The 12436-nt window shown below is 46.3% G+C and overlaps 1 protein-coding gene and 1 long non-coding RNA gene across 4 annotated transcripts in view; one reads left to right on the forward strand and one right to left on the reverse strand.

Annotated features, from left to right (window-relative positions):
- MTHFD1L (methylenetetrahydrofolate dehydrogenase (NADP+ dependent) 1 like) overlaps window positions 1–12436 on the forward strand; it is a 1409858-nt gene that overhangs the window by 586436 nt on the left and 810986 nt on the right. For all 3 annotated transcript variants that reach the window (XM_085612491.1, XM_085612490.1, XM_085612492.1), the window contains exon 18: window positions 7858–7998. In XM_085612491.1, the coding sequence (XP_085468617.1) occupies window positions 7858–7998 (141 nt within the window). The remainder of the gene's footprint in view (window positions 1–7857; window positions 7999–12436) is intronic.
- Window positions 1–12436, reverse strand: part of LOC146821500 (uncharacterized) — a 223604-nt gene that overhangs the window by 108969 nt on the left and 102199 nt on the right. The window lies entirely within an intron of this gene.

Raw genomic sequence — 12436 nt, forward strand, 5'->3', positions numbered from 1 at the left:
ACATCCAACAAGTTCCTCATCAGTCTCAGGTGGCGTAATCGTGGTCGGAGCGCGTCGGTCTCTGATTGCACAATGTACATAGCCTCTTGTTTCAGAGCCCAGATGGCGTGGTCACGGAGCACAGCTGATGGTGTAAGAGGCTGAGTTACAAACAGTGGACAGGATGTGGCTAAGTCTCTGGCACAACCGGTGGGGGCGAGGTACACAAGCAGCTTCTGGAATCGGCACAACAGCAAGAAGCAAGGAGGATTAAGCATGAGGAGGGTTAAGCAAGTTCTAACAGGGACATAGAAAGCAATCCTTCACCAGGTTGCCGAGAGCATGGCAACACAAAATGGAGTCTCAGTGGCCATTTTAAGCATAGTTCAACAGTCCCTCCTTTTGCCATGAAGAGGCAACTTTCAGTCATCACCTAGGTCAATGTCCATCATATTCTGGACCTCCTTCGCAAGCATCATCATGGCATTCTAGTAGTGTGAATTTACTGGCTTGTGTGTTAAAGAAGTGGCACAGAGGCCACATAGCTCGGGCATACATTGAACACAGAGGCAGCAAGAAAAGAATGTGGCTGCAATGATGGCAACGCAAATCAATATCTTCCATCCCCACTGAGAGACCAGGCCCCAAAACCAACCAGTTAGGGACCATGAACCCTCATCCTGATGTATGTCGGAAACAATCTTATGGAGCTTCTGGATTGCTTGATAAACTGTCGGTGCATTATCAGGTATATATACACAGCAGCTGGTTCAGATCAATTTACAGACTCCTCCACGGTCCGCTAGGATTATATCAAGAACCATCCAGTTCTGCAAAGTCATGAGGCGGTCCGCTTGAAGTTCAGCAGAGATGTTACTGAGAGCACCGGCAGTCACGTTGATGGTGGCCTCTACCACTCTTGTAAGGTGTTGAATATTGCGACTATTGACCACAGTGCCCCAAAAGGGGAGGAACCCTTTAGCAAAGTCTCCAAATTCTACTTCAGTCGGTACTACCTGTCCCATTAACATATCGATATCTGCTAAAGTCATCACGCAAGACTGGAGGGTCTGAGTCAATTCCTTGTAAAAACCCGCTGGATTTTTACGCGGGTCAGGCAATTGGCTTTTAAGCTGGAGGACATCAGACCTTTTCCAAGGGACATGGACCCACATTTGCCTAAAACCCGCCGGTATGTCAGGCTGGTCACCCACGCCAGCAATGCGGTCCCTCCAAACAGGCTGTACCGCCTTCATTGGAAAACCCTTATTCAGCATGGCATCAGATAAAGAGTCCCTAAAGGCTACTAACGTGATCAGATCGCAGAATAGTGCGAGGCCCTGAATGTCCCCCTTTGCAACCTTATTGCGAAGGTCATAAAGATCTGGGGGTGGACCCGATTCTACCAAATCTACCCACATTTGGGTCAGTATGTCACACATCACAAAGTGTCAATCTGTTGGATGCGCATCCACTGATCCATGGTCATCCATATATCCTGAGCGGTGTACATAGTGCCATTTCCCATCCACATATGAGCCTGTTGACTCATAGCGAGTTGTTCCTGTGTATTACCTATCTGTCTATGCAAAGTACGTCGTCTGGGAGTGGGTGGTCTATGCGAAGTTACATAAGGGATATAATCACGGACCACTGATCAAGCATTTGCTAATAGCCCTGCACTGGGGTAAGGTGTCGGATGACTGTCAACAAGAAACGGATTCGTTGTAACGGGAGTTAAAGGCACATTGGGTTGGAGAGGCATGGGACTAGTGGAAGGAGCAACAAGGGAAGGGAAAGGGTGGACCTGCACCGGTACAGTGGCCTGAACAGTCGGGGCATCGGGAACGAGTGGCTAAGGAATCGGACAAACCAGGGCATGGGCAACAACTGGAGCAGCAGCGAGGGCCAATTGTGCGGGATCAAGGGCTGGGTACATGGTGGGAGCATGAGGTGGAGGGGTGTCCAACATGGAGGACATGAGAGGGTCATCCTCCTTGTCCCGGGCCTTTTCGGGGACCTTCTTAGTAAGTTAACATCCATCTATCTGCATTTGATGTAATCTATCGTGTATCACTATACCCTCTTCTATTTTCTGATCATCATGATTCTGGGCCTTCTGAATCACACTCATACGCATTGTTTTAGCTTCTCTCTTTTTGAGTTTGATTTCCTTCTGCTTGGACTCCTTGCGCCAAACCCGAAAGGAATCCAACATCGCAGGTCTAACTTTTCTTTGAAACAATTTCTCCTCCAGAATGTCTAATACAGGACGTTCAAAACGACCATGCATTGGCCATTGTAGCTCAGCATTACCCTTTGTATACTTGTGCCAGAGTGAGGAAAACACAATCAGGCCAATACCATGTTTAACATAGACTTCGTGATTAGGGGTCCCCAAGGGAGGAATCGGACAAGATTCCTCCAATACGGAGTCCTGTGCACAACAACAACACCATTTCCGAAATTTACTAAATCCAGGCATCTCTAGACAAGTATCCTGGTTCCAAACATCGAAGGGTACAATCAAACAGTTACAGCATATGACTGTACTTACCCCTTGGCTTCAGCATTTGCAAAAGTCGAACAATACCCAAAACCAAATACAATTCACCAAGGAACTGGATCACTCCCTCTGTTACCTGACCGTTAATCTTTCCTCGCACGGCAACTGTCACAATGGTCTCGATCTCCATAAATTAGGAACCGGGACTGGGGTGTCAGTCGGGACCGCAGTCGGATAGCCCATAGGAGGGAGGAATCGCGCAATCTGAGACCTCGGGCCCACAAGGACAATTTTCAGCCGATGTAGTGGCGCGCCTCCCTTGGAATTCAATCACGGACCCCTCATGACCACCAAGCTCGATGACGACCACCGAAGACGCCACACGTTTGGGCGCCAATTGTAGAACCGGCTCTTAGAGACCCCTCCCGACTGGAGGGTCAAAGCCAGCAGTGCAGGGGACACCTAGAATCTACGGGTTCACCTTGATTACTCATGCATTACCAAAGAGACCAGGACAACTTAGCTGTGGAGGACAGTACATTTAATATTAGCTCGAGCTATGGACAGGGTCCCAGAATGGTACAAAGACACTTCTACAGAGACTGCTGCTTCACTCCGCAGCGCACACATAATTATAGCACTATCTACACCCTTTACACATCCAACAAATTCCTCATCAGTCTCAGGTGGTGTAATCGTGGCCAGAGCGCGTCGGTCTCTGATTGCACAATGTACACATCCTCTTGCTTCAGCGCCCAGATGGCGTGGTCACGGAGCGCAGCTGATGGTGTAAGAGACTGAGTTACCAACAGTGAAGAGGATGTGGCGAAGTCTCTGCCACAACCGGGGGGGAGGCGAGGTACACAAGCAGCTTCTGGAATCGGCTCAACCGCAAGGAGGATTAAACAAGTTCTAACAGGGACATAGAAAGCAATCCTTCACCAGGTTGCTGAGAGCATGGCCACACGAAATGGAGTCTCAGTGGCCATTTTAAGCATAGTTCAACAGAGCCTCCTGTGCCCATTCTACCAGGGCAACGGCAGCCACTACTGCCTTGGGACGCGGCGTTCCCTTGCAGGATATTTGTCTGGCAGCTACGTGGGCCTTGCTGCACACATTTACAAAGCATTACTGCCTTGACAGTCAAATCCGGAGAGACAGCTTCTTTAGCCGTTCTGTTCTCCGTGACTTTCTGGTGTAATCTATTTGCAGACCCACCACCGGGGTTGGTATTGCTGGGGTAACTATTCTAAGGTAAGGAATCCATCACTAACGTGTCTCTTTTAGATGCACAAGTTACTACTTGTGTAACAATATATCTGTAAGAGACATTAGTTAGTGATAGATTCCTTACCGCCTGACCCATCCTCCCCGTTCTGCGAACAGATTTCTAGGGTTAAGGTCATCCCCTTTCAGGGCCCTAGTTTCATGGAACCAGTGGTCAGTTTCTTGCATGGCTCTGCACTCCTGGCGCGGGAAGTCGTGTACAGAACTGACGTCAGCACGCATGGGTGGCGCCTAAGTAGTCTCCGTGACATCATCTCGACACATACGACCCAGCGACAGACGCAGATCCACACAACGCCACCTACTGACGCGTAGGGGTACTGCTAACGAAAATACTTTCCGGATCCAGTCTGATGCCTGGGGATATTCTAAGGTAAGGAATCTCACTAACTAATGTCTCTTACAGATATATCATTACACAAGTAGTAACTTGTGCATTAGCTAGTCTCTATGAGAAAAAGCATTAACAAAGGTAAGTAACTTGTTCCTTGGGTTCAGTCCTGGGTTGCGATGAGTATGGCTGTGAGGCTGCTTTACCTCTTAGCCCTGTGCATCCTTCTTGTCATCAATGCCAGGTGGCACTTGTCGTTCCTGCAGTGGAACCTGAAATATTAGTGGGCCCAGCATCAAGGCACCTTTCCAACTCCATCCAGGTCTCAAAGGAGATGGCCCAAACTCTGCAGTGATGGCTGACACATCACTATTTGTCCTGTGACAGACCGCTTTCCCTTCCACATCCAGAGCTGACAGTGGTGATGGATGCAGCGCTGCTGGGTGGAAATGGGAGCTGAAGAGCAGAGGCCTCTAGCCTCTAGGCAAGAGTGAGCAACACATCAACCTACTCGTGCTGCAGGCCATTCTTCTGGCCCTGAAGGCTTTCTTGCCCTCTATCAAAGGTATACTGATGCAAATTCTCATGGACAAGCCCACAACCATGTGGTATTGCAACAAGCAGGGTAAAGTGGGGCCCTGGGTCCAAGCGGCTTTGTAGTTCTGGAGATGGCTGGAGCAACAAAACCTTTTTCTATTTACCAACCACCAGACAGTGTCCCTGCACCCAGAGCAGACAAAATGAGCTGATCTCACCTGGTAGGTCATAAGTCGTGTTTGCATCCAGAGGTGGCACATACCTTTTTCAATCAATGGAAACGTGCTGGCTAGATCTATTTGCCACTGTTGATCGTGCAGTGGCAATGATTTTGTGTTTTGGAGTTTCCGTGAGAGTGCTCATTGGGAGATGCATTCTGGCAGCAATGGAAAGAAGGACTCCTGTACGCCTTCCCGCTGCTACCTCTTTTTTAATTTTTTTTTATTATTGGCTTTATTAAATTTTATAATCCCACCAAAAGGAAACCCAGTGACAAAAAAGAAACTAATTACAATCCATCAATAATAAAACATAATAAAACTAAATTACAAGACAAGTAATTCAATATAAAAGAATACTACTTAAAGTTCAACTAAACGAAAAAGACAGTGACAATATACATGGAGGGACAGATCATGATTTTACTGATGCAGCTTTATGGAGGACATTAGCCTATGGAAGGTAATGATACATTTATTCTCTACACAATTGTGCACTCAGGTGGCACAGTATGTAATAGTCTAATTTCTGGCTTTCTATGTAGGTGTTATATAGACTCCAGATGTTTTTAGGGCGACTTCGTGGGGGAAGTAGTTCGCTATACAATTCTGTTTGGGTGTTACAGAACAACATATCCCTGGACCATTGTGTTAAGGAGGGGGGAGGGCCACACGCTCAATGCATTGCCATCACTCGCTTGCCTGTCAAGCTGCCCATATCAATCAGACGTCTGATATCTTTACTGAATCTTTTGGAGTAGCCCAATATGGCTAGTAGTGTGTCCGGACCCACGGTTTCTCCTACAATCTCACATAGTTTAGAAAAAATCTGTGTCCAGAAGTTAGCAACGGGAGGGCACAACGAAGCCAAATATAGAAAGCCAGCCCTCCCCCCGCACCTTTCACACCAATCAGTTTCACGCAGTCCAAATCTGTGTAACCGGACAGGGGTGTGGTAAATTCTTTTAAGGAATTTAAATTGTATAAGGCGGTGTCTGCCATTGAGTGAAATACATTTCGTAGCTTCACAGCAATATTTTCATGTATCGTCGTCCAGTGTAAGCTCCAAGTCCAGTTGCCATTCCAATCTGGCCTTTACATATCGGTTACGGCGCAGCTCCTGCGTTTTGTTGTAAATGTGTGAAACCATTTTACTTGGGGATTCAGTGCGTAACATTGTGGTGAGAGGTATTACCTCTGGTGGTTCCAACAATTCTTGGCCTAGCAGTTCTCACAACACGCTCCTGGCTCTAAATAAGTGGAATAGTGTTAAAGGGGGGACTACGGGATTGGTCGCTGTCAGTCTCGTTGCTACCTCTTATGCATTGATTTCTGAAGAAAATGAATAGAAAATTGTTGTTTAGACATCCTAATTCCCCTTGGTTGGTCCTGGAGAATATGGTACTGGGAACTCCCGGGCATTGTCATCTGTCCTGGGGTCAGGTTACATCTCTGGGAGGGGCCTCCTTTCTCAGCAATAGGGCAAAGTACATAGCCCAACTTTCACAACCTACACCTCGCAGCACGGAAATTGAACAGCAACACTTTAATGCTTGTTAGTTGTCGCTTGAAATGGTGAATATCATCCTTGTTTCAACTGCCTTACACAAAATCCATCTATGCTGGGCACTGCTACAAGTTCGCAATTTGGTGTGATGCCAGGGACACTGACCCCTTACAAACGAAACTGTCAGGCAATTTCTTGTTTGTTCTCTCTTTAACCTAGCAAGGCCTTGCAGTTGGCATTGTAAAAGGTTATTTGTCTGCCCTTTCAGCCTTTCTACGTTTAATGGGTCAGCTGTCCTTGTTTAAATCACTGTGGTGTGGTTCACTAAAGGTTTGACACACTTTACTTCTCAGACTATTTGTGATGCCTAGTGGAAACTTAACTTGGCCCTGACATTTCATTGGTGTACTTATTTCTAGCCTCTGCATAGTTGCTTACTGGGTCTCTTGATTACAAACCTCCCTTGTTGCAATTATTAGCTCGTTGTGTGAGTTACAAGAAAGGCTCTTTCAATGCACCTACCCCACATCACCACAATCTGACATCTGTGCTGCAGTAGCAGCTGGTGTGGGGGCGGATTGGCATGGTGGGGGGAAACAGACAACAATACATATTAAAAAAAATACAAAGAACTTAACTACAAAGAACTTAACTGCTGCTGACGCTTTTTTACATGTCCTCGCTGCCGCAGGCTCTGGATGTGGTCTCCTTCCTCCCGGCGCTCTCCTCGGCTGACTCTGCTGGAAAGGGAAGGACTTCGCCCTAGTACAACGTGAAACCAGCCAATCAATTGGCTGGAGCAGGCTAACCCAGAGCTCATTTTGAGGCTGGGGGCCTGCGGCTGCAATCCCTCTGCTGTTTCCGAGGCTTGGAGTTGCAGGCTCTAAAGTGCGCAGGTCAGATTGATCGGCTGCAGGCAGCCGGCCAAGCTGACCGGTGTACTGGCGGGGGGATGCATTACTAGTGTAATTGCTCTGATCAGCCCCGGCCCCTTCCATCACTCTGGACCAGCACGAGCCTGAGACACATTAATAAATTGTTATTTATTCTCATTTTTATTAATGTGTGTGCCTGCTTCACTCGCAGCCGGTGGGGCTATGCTCCTCCGCCATAATGGAGGAGCCGCCGCTTCGGTGCTGGGAATCCTTCAGGTCTTTTGACCCAAATGTTGTAACTAACTTCCAGTTAATCCTTCTACCATTATTCTTTGCAAGTTCTTATCCTTTGGTGTAAAGCGCTGTCAGTCTTCTGGCATAGAACTATTGCAAATACTCAAACAAAATAAGTAAAATAAAAATGTCTGAGAATTAGAATCCCACAACAAGCCACTGTGGTTGTCAGTTGTTGGAAGGTACAGCCTCCCATTTCTTATGCCTCTGGCAATATTTTCAGTCTCTGGATATAAGCAGGTTATGTCCTAGTAGTAAACAACTGTATGAACTGTACCACTCTGGTGGCCTTGACCTAAACAGTGACTTGTCCTTTCCCTCAGGCTCAGTTTGACATTGCTGTTGCCAGTGAAATCATGGCCATCCTCGCTCTGACCGATAGCCTGCCTGACATGAGGGAGAGGCTGGGGAAGATGGTCGTGGCCAATGACAAGAGAGGGCACCCAGTGACTGCAGAAGACTTGGTGAGTACTCCACCAGTTTGCATCAGAGTGTACATGTGCACATGCTCCAAGTGATGACATTTCATGATCCATGAGTGATGTGTATAAAATCTTTTTACAAGTTTATCATTTTTCTTTGCACATCCTTTACAGGTGTTAAATTTGGTTTCAGGTCCTTCAGGTTTGACAATGTTCTGTACTGCTTCTTTAGTATGTTGTTTCCATGCCATAAGATGTTGAACTTAAGCCGTTGTATTTCTTTCAATAGTTAGTTTTCCTAAGTCAACCTTATTGTGATGCACTGCTTCTAGATAACTTTCACATTGTCCGGCAGAGACTTATTTTTTATGTCTTTATATTTTGTTTTGGAAGAAGCTCCATGTATATTTTGTTTTCTGGTACCAGTACACTTCACGGTGATGCTTGCTCAGCACCCTGCTTACATTTTTCAACTGTTACCATTCCTCCTGCCATTCTCCTAAACCCCTCTGTTATTTTGCTCTTAGTCTACTTTTGGTGTTTGTTTCCTGTTTTTAGCTCTAGTCCTTTTTGCATACAATATATTTTTATTCTCTTGGTCACAGTGCGTCTGAAAAGTGCTTTGCATTTTTGCATTCTTTGAATACAAGTACACATTTTAATACATCACCATAAGTATTAACATTTGCACACTTTCCGTTCATAAAATAGATGTTAGTCTGTGCAAAACAAGTTTCAAGAATTAGAGTGTAGCATCAACTTGTGTGAGATGCGCATTCTTTTTCCGTCAGTACGCTACATAATATACAAATTAAAAGCAGCAGTTAAAAAGGGTAGAAATGTTCTCTCTTAAAAGACCTGTTTGCCACCAGCGTTTCCGACCAATAATTTCACTGCTTTGCAAAACTGTAAAAAGTAAATCCTGTGGTAACCGAATTTGCTGAACTCGGCCAGGATTTGAACCAGTAGCTGCAGAGACGTGCAGGTCATATCAATTAATGTTTAACTGAGTTATATCAACTTTCCTGTGTTGACTTGAGTGATCCTCTTCACATTTAAAGCAGATTTAATCTATTATATCACTCTATTGTTGCATAGGTAAAAAGAAGTGACAGGGACCGGGTATAGGGAACTAGTCCGTTTTTAGGTTGAGCCTGGGCAGAGCATGCGCTGCTCTGCGAGGCATGCTGTATTGGAGTATTGACTTCAAGTCCTGGCCACTCTCCGCCCATATTTATCATTGGCTTCTGTCATTGTCCTTCGTAAATGCTGGCTACTGATTAGTTAATAGGCTTGTTAGTCCCCCCCTTAGTACCGCCTTGTCTTCGTTTGTAACCTCCAATGGCAACTGGCCCTTTTACTTCTGTCACGACACAGTATGTCTTATTTAGTCTGTAAGCACTCTTTTTTTAATGTTTCTCCTACACGACGTGCACGCTTTCACATTTCAAGCAGCCCCGGACAATGGGGTCCGTTTCTTTGAAGTGAAATAGGTCTCGCGTTTACAAGAGTTTGCGCTATTGCCATTGTTAATGACAATAGCTTAAACTCTCGTAAATGCGAGACCTATTGCATTGCAAATGCTTGTTTTTCATTCTGAACATGTGGGTCTTTGACCTCTCAAAGAGATCAGCTACTCAGACCTCCGTTACATGTGATCTGTTGCCCAGGAGACACGGTTGTAGTCAAAAGCAGCCTTACCTGCCACTTTGGTACAACTGTGTGTTCCTAATGATGTGCACAGTTTTACGAAATGCAGCTACTGCGTGTCATAGTTAAGGGAAATAGTTTCCTTTGGCACTGAATGCTCATAATTTCAAAGGAAAACCACCCTATACCCAAGAAGGGAAGGGAAGGGAACACAAGCCCTCAGGCCTTCCAGGTCTCACCTCCTGTGAATAATTCCTGTATCACAGGCAGTGCTTAATTTGTAAAAAATGTAAGTGCCAGGGCCCTTCTCGAGAGGCCACTGCAGCCTGCACCAGCCACTGCCTCTGCCAGCTGCTAATGACAAAACCAACACAACTGCTAACCATCACACTCCTACAAATGTGACAATTCAGACTATTCCATGTTGCCCAACGCTATAATAATGGTGTGAGCAGCATGTTAGTAATTTTGAAAGGATATTGACTTATTGAAGGCTGTTGTGCTCATCTCAAATTTTGACAGACAGCGCCACTATGTGGTAGATTGTCACTAAAGCTGATGCTGATAATTGTGTTGGTGCGGAGCTTTAGAAACCAGTGGCTCAAATTAAGCACTCAACAGGTGGGGGCCCGAACCAATACCCAGATGAGTTGGGACCAACCAAAACCTTGGATTACAGGGCCACCCCCCTAAAGGCAGAAAAGAATTGACCTGAGGTACTTCACGTTTTTGTTTGAGTAAGTCATTGTCTGGCCTTATTTATTATTAACATATCTTCATTGCATTTCTAACATCATTTCACATTTTCTTTCATATTGTACATTAATTTACTTTTAGTATCATAGAATTTGGGAACTGCTATACACTGGAATCTTCTAACCAACATTGGTGAGTCTTAGTTGACCTTCCTGCTGTCCCTTACAGCACAGGGGGCTGGCGGGCCTGACCGGAAAGCCACTGGGCCCACCAGATGTAATCTTTACTAGGTTTAACTCGCCTGCGCCCTCACAAGGAGAGGAGCCATGGCAAGCAAGTCAGCGAAGCCTTCAAAGAGCCATGCTTGAGATAGCCCAGAGGGATATGCCCCCGGTAGATGGGCCTCGGCAACCGGCCAGACCTTGTTCCCCTGGCGCAAACACCAACTTTTGTCAGTTTAAGGGCAGTACAATAGAGTACCATGGAGGGCCAAGGACAATCACTGTAGTGCACATCCCTGCTCCTGCCCTAAAAACCGTAGAACCACTGCCTCGACTTAAGCTGACGTTTAAAGCCAATTGTTCAAGAATTCACTGCATCTGTCCTTGATGCAAAGGTGTCTATCTGTCTTGTGGGCAAACATGACTTTGTCGGCGCCACAGGCTCAGATGCCAAACTGACCGGCCAGGCTTCCCTCCAATCAGTCCTACTTCTTAATTGTGGGTTGGGTTCCTCTTGGGGCAGTGGCGTCCGAGCGGGGAGGAGTAAGGTCATCCTTTCCCGCTATAGAGGCGATGCTCTCCATTATCTGGATCCCCAGCACCCACCTTCCTCTTTAAGTGCTGTGCGGGCATCTTGGGCAAAATTAGACAAACCCCACTATAAAAAACTCCGAAAGTGAGGCTTTTAGCCCTTAAGAGTCACCCCTGCTGCACCCATTTGATCAAATATTGCAAGGCAGTGTTAACATTCTCAAACAGCACAGCTTTTCCCTATGTCTTATTAGAACATTGGAATGTTGGGAGCTCCATTGTAGACAGTGGAGTGCTCCAGGCTTCTACGGGCCGGTAAAGGCCTGCAGAGCAACATTCCAATGTTTTACAAAGGACTCTCGGATCTCGAGGGGATTTAAATGCCCTCGAGCTTCGAGAGGCCTTTGTTTTATTTTTTAGAACATTCATTTGTATAAGTATCAAAATAGACTGCATAGTGCATAACTCCATCTGTGTCCTTATACCTCAGTTTCTTAAAACCAAATTAGCAACCTGTAATCCATCTAAATGGTCTATGGTCAGGATCTATGCATCTTTTTATGATTCCCCGTGTCCTTTTGCTGAAGTTCAGAGATAGTCCTATGATTTTTGAGGTCCAAAATATTGCTCCTGAAATTTGACAATCCCAAGATAGTTTAAAATTTAAATAAGGATGTGTGTCCAAAATGGGGCCCTAGTAGGTGCCACCTTCTTGAGCTCTGGCGCACAAGATCACCTGCGGACGGTTATAGGTGCTCCCCCGAGCTGCCTACTCCACGGATAGGGGGGGAGAGGGGCACTTGCAGCACTGATCGTTAGCCAAGATTGTGGCTTACTGTCAGATCGGCCGAAGTTCTGACACCTTGGCAGCCATGGAGCCGCGAGCGCTCACAAGATGGTGTCCGCAGTGAGAAGCAGGTGATGGAGGCTCTCTGGCTAGGGACAATTACAAAAAGAACAAGTGATGGACGGAATGATGAACAATGTCAAACACTCACCCCCAGTACAGAGGTCTGGGCCTAAATTCATCTTCTTTTTGCTCACCACGCCATTCCAGTTTAGTCCCAGCCATATGCAAATCAGTCTTGACCCTGCTCAGAGACGACGCCAACTCATACTGACTGGCTCTATAAACTGTGGGAACCTCTTGGCATTGAAAAACTGACTGGATCGGTGGAACATAGACTCCCATAATTCTACAAAACCTGGGGCCCATGCCTTTGATTCCTGGCGTAGAACTTCATGGAGTTACCATGTCCAGCGTACCTACGAGGGCTTTGCCTCAAAGCGACGGCGCACAATATGAAATAATGCATTGCTCTGACCCATTCTTCTTGCTTGCTGCTAGAGATGGCAGTGATCAACAGGAAATACCCCCTTCC

The sequence above is a fragment of the Triturus cristatus genome, chromosome 6 (genome assembly GCF_964204655.1).
Source record: "Triturus cristatus chromosome 6, aTriCri1.1, whole genome shotgun sequence".
Taxonomy (NCBI): Eukaryota; Metazoa; Chordata; class Amphibia; order Caudata; family Salamandridae; genus Triturus; species Triturus cristatus.